At 33.7% G+C, this 24,301-nt stretch overlaps 1 protein-coding gene across 1 annotated transcript; it reads right to left on the reverse strand.

Annotated features, from left to right (window-relative positions):
• Positions 1 to 5,845: 5,845 nt before the first annotated feature.
• LOC112031604 (probable methyltransferase PMT2) lies at positions 5,846 to 11,295 on the reverse strand. The gene is made up of 7 exons (XM_024064291.2): positions 10,911 to 11,295; positions 9,425 to 10,079; positions 9,083 to 9,293; positions 8,611 to 8,893; positions 7,942 to 8,331; positions 7,570 to 7,647; positions 5,846 to 6,364 (listed from the first exon to the last, which is right to left on the reverse strand). Exons 2-7 carry the CDS (start codon positions 10,070 to 10,072, stop codon positions 6,133 to 6,135), a joined length of 1,842 nt encoding a protein of 613 aa, XP_023920059.1. The 5' UTR covers positions 10,073 to 10,079; positions 10,911 to 11,295; the 3' UTR covers positions 5,846 to 6,132.
• Between the last annotated feature and the right edge of the window lie 13,006 nt (positions 11,296 to 24,301).

Genomic DNA, 24,301 nt, shown 5'->3' on the forward strand with positions numbered 1-24,301 from the left:
GCATTTCAGATTTTCTCCAACAGAGTGCACTGTTCAACACTATTCATACACTGTTCAAAGGATCCACAAGTACTTTATTCAGAAAAAAATATTAAAAATGGGTCCCACGATACTATTTACACATTTAAAAATTATTTTACTACAATGTTTTCAGTTTTCAGCAAAATAAATTGTATTCAAACAGAGGAAAAAAATCAAAATGACTCTAAACTTTACGGTGTAAATTACAATTTACTCTATATAATAAATTATGTTAATGACATGCTTAAACTACAAATCTTCTACATACACACACATGTGTTATTATATAGAGTATAGACTTTAAATTATTGATAAATTTAGATTTGCCCCAGATATGGAAAAATATTTCTAACTACAATACTGCTATTTTAATTGCATCCTCAATGAAATGATCCACATTGGAGCATCTATGAATGCAAGGCCGAAATTCCTTAGCAATAATAAGCCAATAACTAAGAGGTTGTTTGGCTCCACCATTTTCATCACTCAATTTTCATCACTCAATTTCCATCACTCATCACTCATCACTCATTACTCATTTTTCATCACTAATCACCCATCACTCTAAAATTAATACCCGTTTGGCCTATCACTGAAATGCCATAACTCAACAATTTTTCACACTATTTGTGAGCCCCAGCTCTGTCACTTGGTCAGATGCTTCTGTTTTGTTACCCGCGCCTTGGTACTCATCCCCATCAGCTTCTCTTTTCTCATTTCCCATTTCCCCTTCCCCCTTCAGCCCTGTCACTCTCCCAAAGCAGAAACCCGAACCTAGAAAAATTTCTCAACCTCCCTCGCCTCGTTAGGACCGTCACCAATGAAGAACACCCATCTCTCCGACGTGTACAGCGACGCCATCTCCTCTGTCAGCGGCGCCGACGAGCATAAGAAACGGTACCCATTTCCCGATTTTGTCACGGCCAGTCTCCTCCGACCCAAGACGGTGCTACCTCAACATTTCTGTACTCTCTCACCTTGTTTATTTATCTGATTTGTGTGTTTTGCATTTGGATTTTGAGAAAAATATTCTAGGTTTTAGCTTGAACTCTGTTTGCCTCTGTTTTTCCCTGTTGTTTGGTTGGTGAGAAGATAATAAAGCCTCCGTTTTTTTGGTTTTTTTTTTGGTTTTGTTTTGTTTATATGATATTATTGTGCTTACCTATTGCTGGTTTGCTTCAATGGATTGAAGTATGCAAAAGGGTTTGCTTAAATTCTCTTTTTAGCACCGAGAATAATTCAACCCATATTTCGGGAAGAACAAGAATGTTCTCCTAAGAATACTCTTTTAACAATTTGAAGAAAGACTATCACTGTCGTGCAAGTTAACAAACCCAAGTATTAAAAAGCATCTCTAACTCATAAGGAAGAAGCATGTAATCATCAGAATTATATATGCTCTGCCATTAGGGACTGAGCTTTCATTCTTGGAATCAACAAGATTGCCATGTTCTTCTTCTATAACGCTAATATCTCCCTCTTACTCACATGGGTATTTTTCTTTTTGGCTGCTATGTACTTAATATTTATTGCTTTTTTTTTTTTCTTAACTGTGTTGTGGTATCTGGGATTGCAAGCTGTAGTTAAAGTAATCATAGACATGGGATGGCTGTTCTTTTAGTCTAAAAGAGAACTTGTGCAGGACAAAAACAAAAAGAAGAGAAAATGACTAAATATACAGTTCTTTTCTCAATGGGGTTGGAACAAACTGGACAAGAAGCACAAAACTACAAAAACAATATGAAAAAGACCCTACACTAGGAACAAAAAAGAATAGTAGCATCTGGAACCCCCAAATTTCTTACTTGAATTTTCTGTACTGTTTTTAAAGAGAGCATTTTACTACTTGGATTGCAGGGAAAGAGGGCAAAAGAAAACTAGATATATTGTCCTTTTTTTTTTTTTTTTTTTAGTGATCTGATGCTGTTGTACTTTTGGTTAGATTGTTTGTGTCATCATTCTTCCTTCTTCTGTGTCAATATTTTATGGTCTTTAAAGTTGTTTCTTGTTATGTTTTAGTTCATTGTTGTCATAATAAGTGTGGAGAAGCAGAAGACAGGTTTAAACAATAAGATAGAGTTTTATAAGCCTTTTGGATTATATAATACAACTAGTGACGTCAATTATCATACTTTTAGAACAGTTGATGAGAATCAACAAGCATTCAAGGATCCATTGCATGTTCCAGTTGGGCCTATTACTAAAGAAAGATCCAAGAAGATCAAAGAAGCACTTAATGGGCTTGTTCAAGAGATTTGAGCTGATTCTAACGGAGGACATTCCAAGCTTGGCCCAAAGGAAGATGAAGGCGTAATAAATTTAATCCAAGCTATTGAGGGCTGATCTGGCTTAATTGGGCATGATTTATGGTGTGGATTAATGGTTGATTGATTTTCCAGCTCCATATTAGTTAATAGATATTTTTCCTAGTCTGGAGCATCTAGTTTTGGACCAGATCTACCTTAATTTTAGGCTTTTATTATTTAGAACGTTTTTAGCTATTTTTCCTATTTTGGATCAGCTAATTTCAGACCAAATCAACTTTTATTTAGGGTTTTATTATTTAGTACTTTTTTATATTTTCTATTTCCAGTCATGTCATATAAATAGCATGCACTTATTGTAATAGAAAAATTAGTGAATAAAAAATCAGAAAAGGTGAGGCTTTGCTCTTCTTTTGGTTCTTCAAGAACTGTGAACTTATCAGGGATTCTTCCTTATGGCGTTCAAACTTTATACCTTTGGTTCGTGATTCATTATAATCATTGGGTCCAGGTCTATTACTTATACCTTTGGTTCGCGTTTCGATTATAAACGTTGGGTCAAGGTTTCTATCAAAAAAACTGAATTTTTAGCTTTCTTCGGCAAGTATTCCAATATTTTTGTTGGGTCTCAAAGCGTGTCGATTGAGGTTCGCATCAACAGTTATGAACATGATTTTCAAGACACAATTGACATGATGTGAGTAATTATTAAGTCTTTTCCCTTTCTTTTTGTGCTTTTATCCCTTAATATTTTTACTGTAATAAAGAAGTTCGCTACAATACGGAATACGATTAGTTTTAGAAGGTGCTTATGTTTTTATGGTCTTATTAAGCTTATGATTGAATTTGTTATAGGTTGCTGATGATTGTTTCTGTTCCCTTTCAATTCTTCCTCCCAAAAATTCTTTGCTCCGAGCGTGACACCGGAAAATTGTTCTGGTGTTTTATTTCACTTAACTGGTTGTAGTTCTCTTCTTCATAGTGGTTTGAGCATCGTATATATTAACCACTTGAGGATGTCTTCTTTTATTTTGAGAAAGACTAATGATTACTACTTGCAAGCCAATTTTTTTGTTTTTTTGTTTTTTTTTGTTTTGTTACCGTTTTGGGAACTAGTTGACGAATACTTACTTCAACTGTTCAGCAATAGTTGGCATCTGTGCTAAAGTAAAATGAACTTCAGATGATATATTGAGCTTGATCATGGAAACTAGAAATTTTTATTGCCAAGTGTATAAAAATGCTTACAATTTAGGATGGCCTGTTTTAATGCTTATAGTTTTCTTGTGTGTGGTTAACAAGGAGGGTTTATACCATGCAATTTTGTGGCTGTAATTATTGTTGGAACCAACTGAATGATAATTTTATTGTGCAATAGATGTGTTTTCTGGTTTAGTAAGCTAAACTCTATTTCCTTTTGAGTGCCTTTGTAGATGTTCAAGTCTTACATGTTTTTGGTGTAGATGAAATACTTGCAGATAGCAAAGAAATCCAGAACTTATAATCCATATAGGTGGGTGAGATACATTACTCAGGCCAATTCGTATGTTGCTTGTATATGATGCGGTTAAAACTTCCTATTGCCCCCATTTTTTTAATAACCATACCCAAATAAAAAAAAAAAAAAAAGGGTTAAAAGAGGGGGCGATCAAAGTGGCTTCCCTACCTAGTCATGACCAAAGTTGCCCCCACTTTTGTTGCTAGCTTATCATTCTAGGTGAATTATGCATCAAAGTTGTATTCATGTTTTTTGCATTTGATCCTTGTGCTAGTTGCTTTTTATCTAGATTGGATTCTTGTCTCTCTAATTAGCATTGTTTGTTTAACATACAACATTTAAATAAGTGTGTGGACATTTTTTGAGAATGGAATGTGATACAATAAATGTAATGATTCTGAGCCCTTGGCCACTAAGACACACATGATATTGGAGGAGTTAGGGTCCAATCAATCAATTTGCCTACTGCCAGGTGGTAGAACAATAATGAAGGCTATGAAGCTAAGAACAAAAAGATGAATTTCCATTGATAGTGCATTGATTATGTAGAAATATGTACTGACATTATATATATAATTATATGTGTGTAGATATATTGGAAAAAGAAAAGCCATAACCATGTCTTCTGCCACAACTTATAAGTCCACTTCTACCGGCCATATGTGCGATATGGATCGGTGTGTGGAAAGGACCTCCCTGTCTATCCGTAATTTCGGTAGGAGGTTCTATGGATGTCAACAGTGGGCACCGGTTAGTTTCTATCTTCGATTTTATTGTCATTACATATTCGACTTATCATTTTTTTACTATCTTTGCTGACCATCTTATATATGTCTTCAATGTTGTATGCAAGACTCCGATCAAGCATGTAAGTTCTTCAAATGGTTGGACAAGAACACATGCCCACGTGGTCGTGCAACAGCACCACTTGTCCATGAAAGGTTTGCGAGATATAAGGCCGAGGCTGTAGCTACAAGAATTGAAAGGGATGAGGCTCATGCAAGGGAAGCAGAAGCATGGGAGCTCCTAAGGAAAGCAAAACGCAAGGGTGAAAAAACTAATCTCAAACTCCGGATTGCTGAAGACAAGGTCTATAAGTATAGGGTAGCTTTATTTTTGTCTTGGACTGTACTCGGGGTTTATTTTGTGTTCTCTAATGTTTTTGGGGGTCATTGGCAGACGCAGTTAATGTACATTATACTTCGCATGCCCTGTTTTGAGTTCTTAAATATTTTGCAGAATGAGAATTGTGTTTGTCAGCTGTTTGCTGTACAGGGAGGTGTTGTGTATAGTAATGAACATTTCTTGAACAAAAAAGGTCAATCTATTATCAGTTGTTTTATGCATTCTTTTCTATTCAATAATGAATACTTCTCCATCAGTTTATTTTTTGTGCATGTATTCTATCCCAAAAAAAAAATTCTTTGGCCCCTTCAGTGTATAAGACAATCAGGTGTCTTTATCAATAAATAAATAAAAAGAAAAAGATGTCTTTATAAATTTTCATTTTGAATAAAATTTGTTTCGTTATTTTTTAATTATATGTCTCCATCATTTTTTTACTTGGAAGTTTTTAAACTTTTTTTTTTCAGCGCATGACCAATTTTTTTCTCTCCCCATAGAATTATTTTCACCATTTCACGTTTTGACAATTTTTAATTTTTTATATGTTTTTTGAACCGCACATTTTGACATTTGGCCCAATTTAATGATACTTAAATAATCTAAATTGAAAAGACTAGTGCGTACATCGCATATTCGCATTTTATTTTTAATAAATTATTTTAGAATGGAGGGACCGTTGTGGCTGTTTAACAAAAGTGTTCAGTTTTGTATTCATTGCCATTGGTGAGAGTCGATAGTTGACAGTTGAAACTTGAAACCCTTACGTTACATATATCTTTTAATAATTGATACATTCAATTTACGTTACATNTTTTTTTTTTTTATATTTTTTTAACCTTAGCACTTTGACTGGCTGTGAATTATAATGTTGACACTCATCTAGAAAGACATTATCTGTATGTCCTTTTGACTATAACATCGTACAACAACAACGCAGTTAATGGATGCCAAAAAATGAATAATGCCACAAAGGCATAAACCTTACAAGCATAGCTTTGTAGCTTGTCTGTTTATAAATTACTACCAAAAAAAAAAAAAACATTGGGCCAAGTAAAGGTTAGTTGAACAGGAGTCCTGTAGCCCTTTCCCTATGCTTAAGTACTCATGCAGTTGAAGTGCTCATCGTGAAATAAACAAATTTTTTTTTTAAGGACTAGTATAAAAAAAGGCGTTGCCAGCCTAACCCGTGTCATGGTTCAACTTCAACATTTTCCTCTTCAGAACTCAATGTGTAGATGTGGAGTTTCCACCTGCAACCCAATACTGCTTCACAGCAACCAATATCTTCTCAGGAACAAGGGGACCATCCTCATGGTCCACCATTTTAGTATCCCACCTCATCCCGCTGACTATCTTCTTCACCTTGATTAGCACATCAACTTCATCACGGAATATGACTGCTCCTTCAGGTCGCAAAATCCTGTCCATCTCCAGGAGAATATCCTCTGCATCACATCTGCATTTGTATAATCATTAAATACAAGTTACAGAAGCGCAGGGAACAATAAACTGAATCTGAAGCAAAAATTGTTAATTCTACTGATGGTAAGTCTGACTCATACTCATCCAATAGGAAAGTTAAAACTCATCTATAAAATTTGTAAGGTGCCTAAAACCAAGCAGGATAATTATGTATCATCATAATTGGATTCTTTTAATGGTTTTTTTTTTAATCAAAGATTGGTCTTAGATGTAAATGCTCAGCCATAATGCATTTACATAGAGCCACTAAAGCACCAAATTGGAAGTGCTCTACATAGGGTGCACTAAGCACAAAGTTGCTAGGGAGTTACTCCACTTCTGCTCCAACAAGAGACTCTGACAAAGAGGGAAAATTATAAGGGCTGTTCTAAGAACAAAGCTGTGAGGGAGCAACTGAGCTTCATCGCACTAAAAGACTTGAATAAGAACTCACCAATTGAAGATCCAAGGTCAGACAACATTTTTTCAGACAAGTATCCAAGGGAAGGCCACATTTTAAGCTTTGAATAATCAAAAAGCCCAAATTGATTACATACAAGCTCATGAAATTGTTTAGGCATTGCTTATGCAGTCAGAGTGACATAATTCCACCAGATGTCTTGCCAAAAGAAGGCACTACATAAGAATTGCTAGACAAGCTACATGAAGCCACTTGACCATTGAGTTGAGTTGTGATGAATAATTGAGTAAAATCAACAGATATATTCTGATAATTATAGATTACAATAAGAGCATCAAATTCCAACATGCTCTTCTTCTTCCTTTTTTTTTTTTTTTTTTTTTTGGCGTGTGTATGTGAGGCATGGAAGAGGAAAGAAAAAGGAAAAAGGGGGGGGGGGTGGGGAGGGAGTGTTTAGGCAAATCATACAGGCTGATCTAGTTCAAGATGTTATTAAGCACGGTCCAACTTCAACCTTACTAGGCTTGAATTGTCCCACTTATGGCTCAGTAACACGTCCAAAGCCAAAGCCAAATAGTTTATGTCACATAGGGGAAAATATAATTGCTTACGCCTGACCTGATCTGGAGAATAAGAATAAGCTTCTCCATACTAACTATAAATTAGTGAGTGTATAACATCCTTCATACATAATGAAGGCTGGAACGACACACTTAAGAGTGGGCAGAAAACTTGAATTCAGGGATTTGGGTGCACAAATATTTAAGGAAGTAACATACTTGTCCTTGTACAAACTAAAAACACCATGTGCATGAATGAGATCGTATGTCCTTGGGTATGTGGAGAAACCTTCACACCTGAACCAGCAAAGATATTAAAAGTAGTAAGCCAACTCTGCAACATTAGGCACATTGTAGTTACTTAGAACCCTACACAAGATGAGCCATAATAAACATGTTGCAAAAATAAAACTCCACCAGCAACCAAAAATTTTATGGTGAGTATTCAAAGCTATCTACTTTAGAAAAAATGCATAGGATATTTGAATAAGAAGCAAAGGCCTTTTCCAAAAAAAACCAAAATAAGTACACTAGAATGATGTTTTTCAGCTAAGATAATTAAACAGCACCAGAAAATTGAGAAAATTGTACCAGTCATGATAGATGCCAATCAATCCTCGCTCATATATTACTCCCAGTGTATTTTTCTCAGCTATAGTGGGCACAACATTCATGACCCACAATTTGGAAGATTCAAGAGCTGCAGCAAAACCTCCGAGACCAGCATTCATATCCATAATGTTGCGATACCTTCCTGAGTCGATAATTTTATTGACTTTCTTATAAGCCTTCACATGCTTCTTCCATTTACTGTTGTCCTCCTGGTATGTCTCAACAGAAACTCCAGGAATAGATCCACTAGCAACTCTAGGAGGGACTGAATAAAGCCTTTCTGGAAACGCCTTCAGTTCACCACCAGCAACTTCATCTGAACTTCCAGCATCAGGATATGGAGTTACGCATGCCTCCATTTTCTTATACCTAAAAACCATCAAATTAAAAGAAAACTTAATAACAGAATGGCCAAGTGAGTATGACCAGGCCTGAAGCCCATTGAAGCAAAAGTTTATAGTTAATATTGTTCAGCCACTTCTTTCAGAAATCATAACAATATTGGTAGGTTAATAATCCCGAGGCCATTAGTCTGGTTGATACTTGATAGCAAACCTAGGTTACCACCAAAAGTTTTCAAAGAAATAAAAGGAATATTGGTATAAGTTAGATAAATTGCAACACTTTGTTCCTTAATTGAATGCATACCAGACGTCATCTGCTTCAACTGAGTTGCAAAATGTAGCCTTTCTGCCACGACATGAATCAGCATTTACTCTCTTTTTCCAAATGGCAATTTCACCCTTCTCGGACTTCTTCTCCCAGCAAAGAAGCTTAGCAATATCTTCTATTTTTCTTTGCTCCTCCTCAAGTTCCTCCTTGGGACGTTGCCATGCTTTGTAGTTATTCCTCCAATTGATTGGAGGACCCGAAAGAACCCAGTAACCACCAGGTCTAAGAACTCGGTCAACTTCCATCAGATACATTCCATCTACAAAGAGAACAATAAAAGACACAATTTCAAGGACTGCTGCCATCACAACTTTGGTACAATGTGGAGATCCTATATTGGGCAGGATACAGGGGGCAAAGGAAGACAAAATGGCAAAACTGCAAGTCCTTTCTAATAAAATCTTAATGCTTCAAGCACAAATTAACAGTTACAACATATAATTCTCACCATTTGACCCCCATGGGATTAAGCAACGAGAACAGTGAGCCATGTCAAAGGCCCTAGATGGATATGGTAGCTTTACAGTACCCAGGACACCTATAACAGCAGGTACACCCCTTTCAAGAGCAAATTGAACCTGTGCTTCATGTGAGTCTCTTGGTGCAAATGACATGGCAAGAACATTTCTACTCATAAGGTATGCCCCCCAACTGGCAACCTGAGCAAAACATCCTATTGTTAGAATCTTAAAATCACAGATAAACAAATGAGTTGATCAGCCTCCCAGAAAACAGATAAAGGGATTGAACAGGTAACAAAATAAGTGAGAATTTTGAGAACTTAACATACCCCGCAACCAGTATCAAGTGCAGTTCTAACCATCCCATTTTTAATTGGTATTACTGAAGCAAGCTGATCAATATATTTATCAGCACCTTGAGGAAACTGTGTTCCTCCACCAGGGAACCTGAATACATTTCCCTCGTATTGAATCCAGTTCTGAACAGCCTTCTCAACTGTCAAGCTCTTATATGGTGCATTTGCATAGGGTACATAGTCACGACTCTTTGGCCAGGGGAATGGAGTAACATATCCCTTGGGTGCTGGGATTAGGCAATGTAACTTCTCTCCCTCAGGAGGACAATGTCTCTCTCGATAAATCATATTTTCCCTTGGGAAAGTCATCGCACGCTTCTGATCTTGGCAGGGTGTGTAATCAGTGTAACGAGGATTACATGGTTTAAAAGATTTGGGTTTTGATTCAGATTCATCAATTGCCACAACTTCACCACCATGATGCGACTCAAAATTTAAATTCGAGACTATATTGCACTCTGCCTCACCTTTAGTGATTTGCATAGCAATACTATCTCCCTTCCCAAAACCGCTTCTCTGCCATGCACCCAGTATATAGAAAAAACAGCACAAACCAACTACAATAAAAATCTGTATAGAGCTCCTAGTCCTACCATCGGCTGAATTTGTTTTTGTTGCCATCACGCACCTGGAAAAGTGCCCACATTCTTTTTAGTACCATGGAAAAAACCAGACACGTGCACACAAGCATGGAAGAAAATATGTGTATTGGTGTCTCTTCCACAGTTAAATTTATAAAAAAATATATATATATATATATATATGGCCTTTTACATTTTAGAAGTTTACTATCACATATTAAAGAAATGACAAAAACCCATATCAGGGAAACACAAAATCAGCATTGGGTGTCTTCCATTCAACACTAATTAGTAATTACAAACCAAAGCACTACAGAAAACCATGAAACCAGAACTAGTGAGTTCAGCACCAATGTATAAAAAATTATAAATAAACTGTCAATTTAATGAGTCAATTGTCACTTCAAAGTGCAATAAACCTTAAAACCACTCAAAATCACCGGGAATTACATACACCACGTCCCACAATTCCTAAATATCAAGGTAAAGCAAGTATTCCAGAATCACATACATGTATCAATTAAAAATCTAGCTTTAGATCTACTTCAACCCAAAAATAGAAAACCCTTTTTGCTCCAGAGTCAAGCAATGAAAAAGGAAAATCCATACTTTAAATAATAAAAAAACATTTGGGTGCTAAGAGAAAATTTTCCAACTTTTCAATCTTAAAACTCTTTTCACCAATTGAGATCCCCCAATAAACAAAGCAAAACCCTCCATTCACACAGCTGAATTCAACTACTAGAGTTCAGTTCACTCACCACCCAAAGCAGCCAAAAGATTAACTAGTTAAAAAGAAAAACTTTATCATACTAGTAAGCAATAGATCCAAGTCTAACTATCAGAAAAAAGCAAAAAATAAAACAGAGATCTCTTACAAATGGCATGAAGAGGAACAAGCAGAAGTGGAAGATCTCACAGGCCAATCACAGAGTGTTAAAATATAGTTTCTGGGGTTCTGTTATTCTGAGAAAAAACAGTGATGGAAGCTAAAACTAATGAGATAGAAGTGGAAATGGGGGGATCCAATGAGAGTGGAACGTGTTGTTTGGTAATAAATCTCCTCTGGGAAAACCTTGAAAAAAAGCTTTTTCAATCAAAGTAGTTTTGTTTTCCCAGAAAGGAATTTCTGGTTATGTGTGCTGGAGTTGGATTGGGTTTTGGAGTCTCGCCGAGAATTAATGTGTCTTTCGTTTTTGTTTCACAGTGTGATCATGTTATGGACTGGTGGTAAATAATGTAGTGAGGAAAGAACACGTCTTTGTGACCCCCTTTTTTTCTCACCCAATCTGTGTGTATTGTTGATTTTTTTGTTAGTACAATTATTATTACAATAAGGATTTTTTTTTTTAATTTTTTTTTATACAACTTAGAATTTCTAATCCATCACAATCAAAGTTTATATGAATGTGAATCTCTTTCCTCAAAACTTGAATTCTAATCCTTACCTCTTGCACCTAACAAGTATTTATACACAAATATTTATACTTATGGAGTGACCATAGTACCAAGATATAATTTTTTTTAATATATAATAATAATAATAATAATAATAATAATAATAATAATAATAATCTTTCGAGTTCACTTGCACCTCTTACTATTTTCAATGGAAATTTGTAAGGTTAAACTCTATAGGTTCTTTGTAACGCGTTCAATCCAACTGGATTCTTAAGAATATTTGGGTTTTTTTCATGTACCTAAAATCACTTATTTAATTAGTATTTTATAAATTATTTCACACTTTTTAAAAGAATAATACTATATCAATAAAGAAATCAATGATACACTATCCTTCATGATTTATTTATGCTTATTTTCATATAATGTGTCTCTTAATTTATATATATATATATGTAGGAACTGGGTTTGAGCACTTCTACTGTTGAGAGAGTGGACTCAAACCCAGTTAGCCCAGTACAATGAATTTGTAGAGAGCGGGTTCAAGAATTAGACCCTAGCAAGCGGACAACGCCCAATGTAGCATTCACTTCCATCGAAGGCTGGCATACCAAGATTACCCTCCGAAGTGTGCCCTCGGAACTGGTCCAAGGAGCCCGACAGTGGTCTCCTTCTCTCCCGGGGAATCGTCCAGGGCCAAAAGCCCCCCTAGCTGATCTGTTTCTTCCCCTTTTATAACCCTTTTTTCAGAACCTCTCTCTTTCACTTGTTGATCATCCATATCCATCTCTTCTACCCGCCCGTCCCATCAGCCGCTTTACTAGCGCTTATGTGAGTTGCAGCAACCAAGGCTGCCCTGTCCAGAAGTCACATTCCCATTAATGCGGCCAAGGGTTTAGGTGAGTGCATTTAGTGTGGAGGTGACAGCTTATCCTGGACTTACTCCTCTGCTTAATGTTGGTCTCGGTTGGCCGAGGGCAGGGTCATCCTCGACAATGTTCCTGGCAACTCAGACTTTTACATTTCATCCTCAGACCGTTCCTTCCTCCTCGGCATGGGCCTTGGGCCGGATATAAAGTGGGCCGAGGTCACCAAGTTCTCAGGCCCTACAATATATATATATATATATAATATTGTTGAGAAAATTATAAACCTTCAAATGGCATGAATTATTTTCATTTTAGATTTTTTTAATAATATTTTTCTCTAAATTAGTTATTCCTAATTATATTTGTGTTGACATTCTTAATAGTTATCTAAGTTTTATTTCACAATTATATCTTTTAATTGTATATATTTCCTTAAAAAGTTAAACTTTATATTCTTTTATAACTTATCATTTAGATGATTGTCGAAATAGATTATATATATGTGTGTTGTAAAATAAAGCAATTTTTTCATAATGTTTTGACAAATTGAAACAATCTAATATTTATTTTAATAAATGTTATAGATAAAATATTTAAAAGATTGAGTTCTTCTATTTTTATTAGTTAATAATTCAATATTACTTTAAAAAACATTTGTTTATATATTTAAAAATAGGAGTATATTAATTAGAAGCTTAATTTAATTTTTTAGATTAAAAAAATTATTCAATTTTGTAATAAGCGGTACAAATACATACTATCCTACTCCATACCGACAATCCAAACCAATTATTGAATAGGGTTGGTTTTTTTTTTTTTTTCCCCTTCTTCTTTGATAGTAGAATATGATTGATTTGATTAGTTGTTATTCAGTTTCAATCAATTTGACCATTCTTATTCAGTCAAAAAAAATTGACCATTCTCGATTTCAATGAAGTCATGTTTGTGAGTTTTGCAATTCAACGTATTTTTCAATTATCTTTTGTTAAACAATATCGAATTGATCACTGCATATTTTTGGTGTGATGATCATTTCATTAGTATAAATGCTTGTGGAGTGTAAGGGGCAAGGGTTATGATTCAAATTTCTAAAAGAGTGTTTCATACACATATACACTTAAATTAGGTTAAAGTATAATTTCTATCTTGTATAAATAAAATTTTAAAAAAATATTGAATTGAATTCAAAGTCATATAAATTTAATCCCTTCCAATCCAAATAGCCTTAAAAATTCGAACACATATACTTCAACTATATAATTATTTGCATAATCAACAGTAATATATATAACTATTTTTAGTTACAATTATTATATATTTTTATAAAAAATTAAGAGCCTACAAACATGTGCATTATTTGATTTTGTATTAATAATTTGATATGATATAAAACTATACGATGAAATGTTAAGTATATTTTTATACTCATATATTATAAAATTAGCAATAACTTCAAAATAGCACATTGGAGTAAACTCATATCAAGATATTTCATTCAAGTAAACAAAAAAAATAACCATTTGAATAAAATTGACAGCTTTGTTTGAATCCCCTACTTTCACTCTCCCGCACATATGTTAGTTTGGAACTTAAGGATGAGCTTATTTTTTTTATTTTTTTTGGTTAAACCACCCGGTATCCGGAACCACAGGGGCTCCGACTAAATCCGGATTCGAGCCGGGTAGGACCACAAGGGCGGCAAAGCTCTCCCAACCGAGTTTTAACGCAGCTGCATACCCAAGGCTCAAACACGAGACCTTGGTTAAGCTAGGACAACCCCTTACCAGTTGACCAACGCGCCCGGTGGTAAGATGAGCTTATTTGAACTTACTTTCATTGGGTTATAAACAAGATCTCTCAAGTAAAAAAGAAAAAAAATACTTTAAAAAGCAAAAATTTGCATGAGCTAAATTAGAAATAATCTAAAAATAGACATTACCAAATAAGTCCTGATATTATTATCTTTAAATAAATAATAAATATAAATTTAAAAAAAAAAAAGATATTTTACCAACTACCAAAATGAATGAAAGAAAACTAGCCAAAACCCAAAAAAAAAAAAAAATCATGAGATCCAAATCCAAGCATCTCGAAGTACGAGACAAGGATCTCTGTTTTCAATCGACTAATAGTAAAATAATTCATCAAAAATATTTGTTTACTAAAACAAAAATAAATAAAATAATTTAGACTCCGTGTTTGCTAAGGTTGTGGAAGGGTGCGCAGTGCGCGCTAACGTACTGGGATTCTGATGGGAATGGGACCCACGCGCCAATTTTTTTTAAAAAAGATGGGTAAAACTGGACATGTGGGTCCCACCACACTCTTGCCGGTGGTCTGTGTGAGATTTTATGAGTTATTACGACCGTGTGTCCTACCTGTTCACGGGTCAGTGCCTTTTGACGGCTGTCGATCAACTGGCATTTGGCAATAAGTGTAGATACACATAAATTTCACATAGAGTTCTATCTTATGGAGATTGCTATAATGATTACAATGATTATTATTTTTATTATTAGACTAATATGTCAATTAGTTTTTGGTATAAAGCCACTTGTAATTAAATAAGAAGTCTAAATGATAAGTTGTTAATAATAAATGATGAAATAATATAGTAGATTGATATGAGAAGTAAGAATGTGAGCATTTGGTTTCCGCGTTCGGCGTCTGCGTCTTTCTTGTTTTGCGTTTTGCCTCTTTTTTTTTTTTTTTGGCTGCTTATGTTGACTTTAGCGGCAAAATTTATTGTTGTGAACAGTGCATGCACTGTTCACGTAATAAAAAATATTAAAAATAGGTCCCACAATACTATTCACACATTTAAAAATTATTTTGCTACAGTGTTTTCAGTTTTCAGTTTTAACAATAAGCTCAATCCAAACGGACCCAATATCTAGTTTCAATGCATTGATTGAACATGATATAGACACATGACTAATTTTAGATACTTGTAACAATTGTTTTGCATCGAGTGCATTGGATGCAAGCCATGATCGGATTTTTTTTAAATTTATTTTAATAATTTGATAATTGAGTATGATCATTGGATGCTAGCTATGATAAAAACTTTTTAAAAATATCCAATTTTCTTTATAAGCACAAACGTCACTTAACACTGCTTGTAAATTCTTCTACTTTCTTACTTCATTCTCCATTTTTTTTGGTTTAGGAGAATCCTTCCTTTGCCACGCCTTCTTGCGCATGTAATTGTTATATTGCAATCATTTTGACTTGTGCAATCAAGACTTGTTGGTAGGGTTGTCCATAGTTGACCGGCACTTGAGAAGTTGACAGAATCGTTTAGGCCCAAACTACTTAATGCGGTGATCTATGACAGTCATGTCCTTTGAAATTTGACAGCTTCTAGGTTGTGTTTCAAATTGTTGCAAGCAAACCTAATTCAAATCGATCTTACCGATCTCCATTGTTAAAATTTTCTATTCTCTGCATATATAAGGGTTTCTTTGTTGTCTTCTACAAGATTTCAGTTAGATTTCGTCAATATTGCCACCATTTTGGTCACACACCAAACGAGATATCAATCATATCTAACAAACTCTAATCTCCCCGCCTTTTAGCCAACTTTGACTGCAACCTAGACTTGACCTATAAGCTGTTCAAGCCAAAGTCCCTTCACGATTGATGGCGAATTTCATTCTTCCCCCCTTGAAGTTCAAGTCAAGTATCAGTTGAGCACAAACTCAACTCATGGACACGAGATAGCCATACTTGTTGGAAAAAAACAGAGGACTTAAAATAGAATGAAACTTTCAAACGGTGTTAAGAGTCATTTATGTAATTGTGTTTAAGGATTTAATTATATATTTTTAAAAAGTCTTGATAATTCTCATAAAAAAAAAAAAAAAATTCTTGATAATACTTGGTATCAACTCAAAAGTTGAACTTCAAGAGTGAGTTTTTATTTTTAATTTTAATTATATATATATATATATATAATTCTTTTGAACTTTTTTAAACGTGGATATTAAAGCTCCTTAAACCCCTGACCATACACATTGGGTCCGTTTGGATTGAATTTATTGTTGCTGAAACTGAAAACTGAAAACACTGTAACAAAATAATTTTTAAATGTGTAAATAATATCGCGGGACCCATTTTTAATGAAAAAGTTGATAAAAAGTGGAGCTTGTGGGATCCATGAACAGTGCACAAGTGTACTGTTCATAGAAAATCGGGTCAACAGTTGTGGCTGAATAAAAAAAAAAAAAAAGGAAGAAGGAGAAAACGCGGACGCAGCACTTAAACGTGCTATCCAAACGCCCTCATTAAACAATTTGGATAGAAATCAGTTAAAAAATGATTGCAAAATACCGGTTAAGAGTTTTTATGGCTAAACCACTCTTTAGTCTTTACTCAAGGGAGTTCAACCCCAAGCATGGCAATACTTGTCACAGTTACTGTTGTCTGGTTGAATGTTGCTATCAATGATAGGTTAGTCATATGATTTGCACCGGAGGTCCTAGTAGAGTAGTATAAAATAGAGCGTAGGACATTTAAGGTTGCATTTGTCATTGGCTTAAAAAGTTAGTTTTTATTTTTTTTTAATATTATTTAACTTATTTTTGCTACTATTTATTAGAGGTGTGTGCGGTTCGGTAGGGACGGTTTTTTTCCAAATTTATTACCAAACCAATAGATATTGGTTTTTTCATAATTGAAACCGATGCACACCACCTAAGGTTAGTTTTCTGACTTATAGCAGTGCGGTTTTTTGCAGTCGGTTTAGTCGGTTTGGTCGGTTTGAAATATTTAAAAAAAATTGGGCTTTCAAGCCCAATATCAATATATCAACTTGTTCAAGATTTCAAGTAAATAAAAACAGTTTTTTATTTTTATTTTTATTTTATTTTTATTTATTTAGCAAGCCATTTGTGCAAAAAATCTTTGCAAAACCTATAAGCATCCGTGTATATATAATATTATATATGTAAGCAGCTACAATACAAATAGCCCACCTTAATAGTTGGTATTATATTATTATATATGTAAGCTGCTACAAACAACCAACCTTAATAGTTAGTAGTTAATACTTAATATTATATATGTAAGCATCCAACCTTAATATAATATTATATTTATATATGTAATGTAAGTAGCTGCTTGGAGTTTGGACCCACCACAAAATAGAAAGACACAGACACAGTCACATGACTCACACAAGCTTACTCAAACAAATAACCATGGTTTCTACTTTCTACTTTCTCAGGTTAGAGGGAAGTGTTTCTACAAATAACATAGTCACACAAGCTTACTCAAACATATAAATCATGCTTTCCCGAACAGCCAAACTTAATCAAACATTCAAACCAACTTAAATACTTAATCATTCATGCTTTCAGCTTTCCCAAACAAATGAAAAGGAAAAAACAGTAAAACACAAAGACAAACAAAACTGAAAATGAAGCTTACCGTTGTTCTGCATCAGGTGAGACTCGAGAGGTGAGAGCGAGAGAGAGAGAGAGAGTTAAAAGATACTGAGAGCAAAATATGAACTTATATACCCTTAAGAATATGAAAACCTAGCATAAAATGCACCGTTTTGTTTTGTTTTTATTTTTATTTTTTTATTTTTTATTTTTTTAATAACATCCATACATACGATGTTGTTTTATCAGGTTCATAAAAAAAAAAAAAAAAATGAACAACAGATCCTGTATCGGTTTAGTTCAACCATAGCCTCGGTTTGGAGTTGCAGTTCCGATGGTAGCATCGCACCGGTGTCGGAGCGAGATTCTCCATCCGATTGTTGACCTTGGCTCAATCGGTCGGTGCTAGAGGCAGTATGGTTGGTTCGGCACTGGTCGGTTGGGTCAGCTTCGGTATTAGTTTGCTTATCCCTACTATTTATAGGTCTTATTGTACTATTTTTGTATTTCAATTGCCTTTTAACTTTATGTACATTACTTTCAATAAATTTTTTTTTTTAAATTTTAACTAAATAAACTATTCCTAAACTCTAGTTGTCCTTGTTTGTTGTATAATAGTGTCATGTTTTTTCCCCTCTATTTTGAGTGTCCTAGCATCCTATAAACCTATGGTCAAAATTCAACGTTAGTACTACTTCTATTTGGTACGAGGCCTATTTGTTATTTTTTTTAATAATAATAATAATAATAATGACTTATCAAAAGAAGAAAGGGGGATAGCTGATCTCTAACTTCGGAGAAAGGACTCCAGAAGGAAGAGAAGAGATGGAGAGGTCTATTATGTCCCATGCTCATGTGGTGTGGAACCAAAAGATGCAGTTATAGCAAATAGTGATGTTGAAATAATGATAATGCCTCAAGTATTAGGGTATTAGCTAGTTGTTATTTGAAATTTGAATTTACTTTTTTTTTTTTTTTTGAGACGGGAATTTCTTAATTTAGTTATTCGAATTTGAGTTGCATATTAGGATAAAATACTATCTTATGATAGGACTCTTATAGATAGGGTTAGATGATTAAATTATTTTATGTCATTTCAGTCTATTATGTATTTAAATATGGAAAATGTTAACAAGTGTCGTTAGGGCATTGGTTAAGAATCCATTTTAAGAAAGTTTTGATATCACTTTTATAGGAAATGAAAAAAACTGTCAAAAGATTAATTGTTTTTTTTTTTTTCCCATAAAAACTTTATTTAATTGAATTGTTAATCAATGTTCTACGGCACTCGTTAACATGACCCAAAACTTTAAATATTTGTCATCTTGAAATTGGATAAACTACCTATCTTTTAGTTTTAGTAATTTATATAAGATAATTCATGTTTTGACTTTTAAGACATTAATTAATTAACTAGACAAACTTTGTACTAGTAACCAAAAAAAAAAAAAAAAAAAGAATATATTCGAATACTAAAAAATATTTTTTTTTACAATACTTGCATTCAAACCTAGGATTATTGGGATCAGAACCCGCCAACTTAATGAAGTGCTCCCATACTATAGACGGGTCCTTATCACCTTGTTTAGGTGATAGTGGGGGAAGTGATGCACCAAGTCCAATTGGTGCTGCAAGTTCAGGTGGGTTAGGGTTAGCACTACCAGGACTAGGAGGAGGTGAGTTAGGGTCTCCAGGTGCACCAAATCTAGGTGGAGCATCGACATCCATCTAATAAAAAAATTTCAACCAACAAAAAACAAAATTTCCACAACAATATCAAAATATAATTAATCGATTTAGTTACAACAATAACAAAGTAACAAATTAACAATCATTAGTCATTACTCAACAATTTATGTCACTAATATTAACAAGGAATTTATTATATTGTTCCCAATATAAATATAAAATAAAATCTAATTTTATATATATAAACTTAAAGCGGTTGTTACTAAGTACTAAAAATTTAAAATCAAAATGCTGAATATAGTGAGTGATTAGTGATTACCTCTCCGTGAATGATTGAAAGCGTGAACTCTCTCAATCTCTGTCTCCCTCAAAAATTAAAATGCTAAAGAAAAAAAAAGGTTAGTACTTAGTAGACTAACAGTTACTATAAACTTACTAAGTAACAACTAAGACTAATGACATAGTTTATACTATTACTATAAACTTACTAAAGTAACAACATAGACTAATGACATAGTTATTTTATATTATATTATTTTTTTAGGGGGGGGGGGGGGGCTAACCGGATACTTATTAGACTATATAATATAATAGTCTTTCCAGCAGTTTAGAGTCCACTATTAATGTCTTATATAAAAATCAATAAATCACAACCTTAATCAAACAGCCAACCTTAATATTATATATGTAAGCATCCGTGTATATATAATATTACATATGTAAGCAACCTACAAACAATCCGACCTTAATAGTTAGTAGTTAATACTTAATATTATATATGTAAGCATCCAACCTTAATATAATATTATATTTATATATGTAATGAGTAGCTAGCTCTTGGAGTTTGGACCCACCACAAAATAGAAAGACAAGACACAGTCACATGACTCACACAAGCTTACTCAAACAAATACCATGGTTTCTACTTTCTACTTTCTCAGGTTAGAGGGAAGTGTTACAAATAACATAGTACACAAGTCTCTAACACAACATATAAATCATGCTTTCCCAAACAGCCAAACTTAATCAAACATTCAAACCAACTTAAATACTTAATCATTCATGCTTTCAGCTTTCCCAAACAAATGAAAAGGAAAAAAATAGTAAAACAAAGACAAACAAAACTGAAAAGAAGCTACCTTTTCTGCTCAGGGAGACTGAGAGGGAGAGCGAGAGAGAGAGAGAGAGTTAAAAGATCTGAGAGAAAATATGAACTTATACCCCTAAGAATTGAAAACCTAGCATAAAATGCATCATTTTGTTTTATTTTTTTAATAACACCCATACATACGAGTTGTTTTATCATTCATAAAAAAAAAAAAAAAAATGAACACAGATCCTGTATCGGTTTGTTCGGTTCACCAAGTCTCGATTTCGATTTCCATCCTGTGATCACCGCACCGGTGCGGAGCGAAGTTCTACGCCGTGCCTTGGCTCATTGGTCGGTGCTAGACAATGGCGTATGGTGTCGGCACGGTCGGTTGGGTGACTTCGGTGAAGTTTTGCACACCTCTAATTGTGGTCGCAGTCAAAGCGCCTGTTCAAAAGGTTTATACATTAGAAAAGGAAGGCAAAATTTGAGGTAGCCAGGCCTCCAAGAGAATCTAGAGAAATTGCTTAATATTCTCATAATGAGCAATTACAAGTACACGGTTCCATTCATACTTATGCTCTTTTACAAAGCCTTAATCAAGATACGCTCAAGATTAGCCTGAACTAGCTTCAAAATTTCTCTAACTAACTACTTAATGACAATAAATCTTTAGCACCGTTGCCCGCTTTCCTCAAATGTCATAATTCCTTACACATGATGATGTTACCACTTTCGCACATCTCTTCACTTGGCTTTTGACTTGGTTACACATGACACACAGGCTGGGCTTGAATTTATGTTAGATTTAAACCCCTGAGAAAAATTGTGATGTAACCAATTTTAAGGCCAAGTTATTAATTAGGTCAATTATGCAAGCCTTAGGTTAAACAAATAATCAAACATATCATGCATAGTGAAAAAGTAAATAATACAATGATATAACTCAGGAAACCTTATGAAACAACCTATTCCAAAGAAAAAACCTGGGGGACCAATCCCAAGAAAAACAATCCACTATCAGATAGAAGTTTACAGTCAGAATATTTAACTCATAGTAAACCTAACTAGAGTTAACAAACTTAGCTCTAAATCTCACAAACTTCTTTGATATGGATCTATTCTTACATGAACCTCTAGTTCATGCTTTAGATCTCCATACACTTGATAGCTAAAGCTTGGGTTGCAACTTGATTCCACCTATACTAAGAGTCTAAATGTGATCTCTGGTAGATGCTTGAAAGAGTAGAAGGCACAAAACCTCTCAAATCTCAAAAGAATAGCTCTCTAAGTCTTGAAAAACATGCATTAGGATTTTCTTTATAGACTTAGTGAATATAGACTAAAACCCTAATCACTTAGTAGGCTTAATGAACTGAATTTAAAATTTGCAGAATCGTGTTTTGATTGGTCGAACAACAACTTCAATCGATTGAAATTGTCATAATTTGATTTCTTGCATTTGCAACTTTCTTGTTCTTGTATTCTGACTTGTAACATCTTGAGCATTGTCTAATCTATCTTATAGACAGTATAATCTATACTTGCACAAGTTTGTGTTCACCTATTTACCAATTATCCTATACATATAGAACCAAACAATGTACATAATGGTTTGGGCTTGGTTGCACTATTTGGCCTCATTTCACACAATGCAAAGCGTAAAGCATAGATTAGGCTCCTAACACATATGTATTGGTTTAGTGAGACATTGTTTTGATAAATTTTTGGTGTCCCACTATCCAATCCAATGTTTCTAATAAGTTTTGGAAGTTGATTTTTGGGATTTAAGGATTGAGTTTGTCAAAGCATGTAAGGATCAAAAGATATGTACATTAGTTATTACGGTTTTAGTGAAAGTGCTAAGAGAACTGCTAATGGGGATTCAAACCTAAAATATCCAAGTTAATAGTTTATTCCAAGCCTCCCACCACTAGGCTACACCCTAACAAGCGACATAAAACATTTTAGACTTTCAATGTGATCATAAATATTATCCAATCCTAAAGAAATTAAAAGATACTAAAATGGTGATAAGGAGTAATATAAATTAAGTACATATTGTATCAATTATGTCTTAGCTTGAAATTTTATATGTACTAGTCGCATACTCACACATTTGACAATTTGTTTTTAAAGTGAAAAATGAAAATAGTAGATGGGACTTATTAGTCTCAAACCTTCTTAAAATGATGTGATTATTTTCGAATAAAGTATAGTTGATATAATATATTAGATTTTTTAAATTAAGCTATTTATATTTGTTATTTGAAAGTGTTTTAAAATTTAGTAATTTTTCTTTTCAAGAAACATATTGCGTTTTACATTCAATTATCATATAAGACGAGATCTTTTGTAAATAATGTCATATATGGTTTGAATTTGTTTATAGTGCTCCTTGCAAATGTTTTATCCTCTATATGTCTTGAATGGTTTAAAGAGGAAGCAGAGATATAAGTAAATCTATCGCTTATATTAAAAATAAAATAGAATAATTTTAATAATGTAAGAAAAATGTAATTTTATCAAGAACCTCCTAAATTATATTGAGAATGTGACATAATTGTTATTGAATCATCTCCCCCTTTTACACAAACCTCTAATCCCAAAATATCATCAAAGTGGACCGAAATGGGACGAAGTGAGCGGAAAGATTTTGCATTGATGCAAATGCTCTAAGGGACTTAAGTTATATAAAATCTAGTAAAAGGATAACTTGAATATATTGGCATCATCAAAAATATAAAATAAACGCACACACACACACACACATATACATGAAGTATTACAATTTCTTTCTATCAAAATTCAATTCAACTCAACTTTAATTTTTGTTGTTGCAATATTACTCTATTGAAAAGAATATTTCTTAATATTATAATTTATATTTTGTCTATAGTGTTACTCTATTAACAATTTAACTCAACTCGATTNAAAAAGAATATATTCGAATACTAAAGAATATGGAACTTCAAAAAAAAAAAAAAACTAAAGAATATGGGATCACAAAATCACAATGCAACTGACATTTTGCCTCTTGCATAGAGTCAAAACTTGGACTTGTCAAGCCTTAAAGGAACATGTTCTAGCGATCTTGGCGCCCATAAATCATAATTATGATTTATTTAGTATGATTTATTGTAATTTTCTATCCTAAATTATTGGGTTATCTGTAATATCCATCACAAATATATATTTTTTTCTTGGCGACCAACACACCAATTCAAGAATTTTTCACAACATTTACTTATTATTTTATTAAGAATTATTTGCAAATTGCAACAGCACCCAACCCATATCCTAAATCTGTGGGTTCATTCCCATCAAAAAATATATAAATAAATAAATAAAAAATCTGTGGGTTCATTGTCACAGAGATTATAAATTAATACATCCAGCCACCAAATCAGTCTATTATATTGTTAATGTTGCCACTAAATTTGGTGTTAGGACTTAGTTAATTAGGAGTTAGGACTTGGGATAGACATTGCAAATCAATATTGTTATTCACAAGGCAAGCTAGACCCCACAGGCATATAAGCACTAAGCAGAGCTCATCTAGAGAATTGGTATCAACTTGAATCTGCTTGGTAAACCATTGAATTGATTAAATACCAATACAAAATGAATAAGTTTGTCTAAAATATAGTAAAAACAGGTAAATGTCAAATTTAAAACCAGTTCAAGTAGGAAGATGTACGTAATGAGTTTCAGTTAGGTTAATTGATGAAGTCTTTTATTGTCAAACAAGATTGATGTCTTAATTTGATGATAAATTAGGAGCTGACGTCATAGACTGAAACTATTTAAAAAAGAAGAAGGAGATGTATGTG

The sequence above is a fragment of the Quercus suber genome, unplaced genomic scaffold (assembly GCF_002906115.3).
Source record: "Quercus suber isolate HL8 unplaced genomic scaffold, Cork oak 2.0 scaffold_140, whole genome shotgun sequence".
NCBI classification, from domain to species: domain Eukaryota; kingdom Viridiplantae; phylum Streptophyta; class Magnoliopsida; order Fagales; family Fagaceae; genus Quercus; species Quercus suber.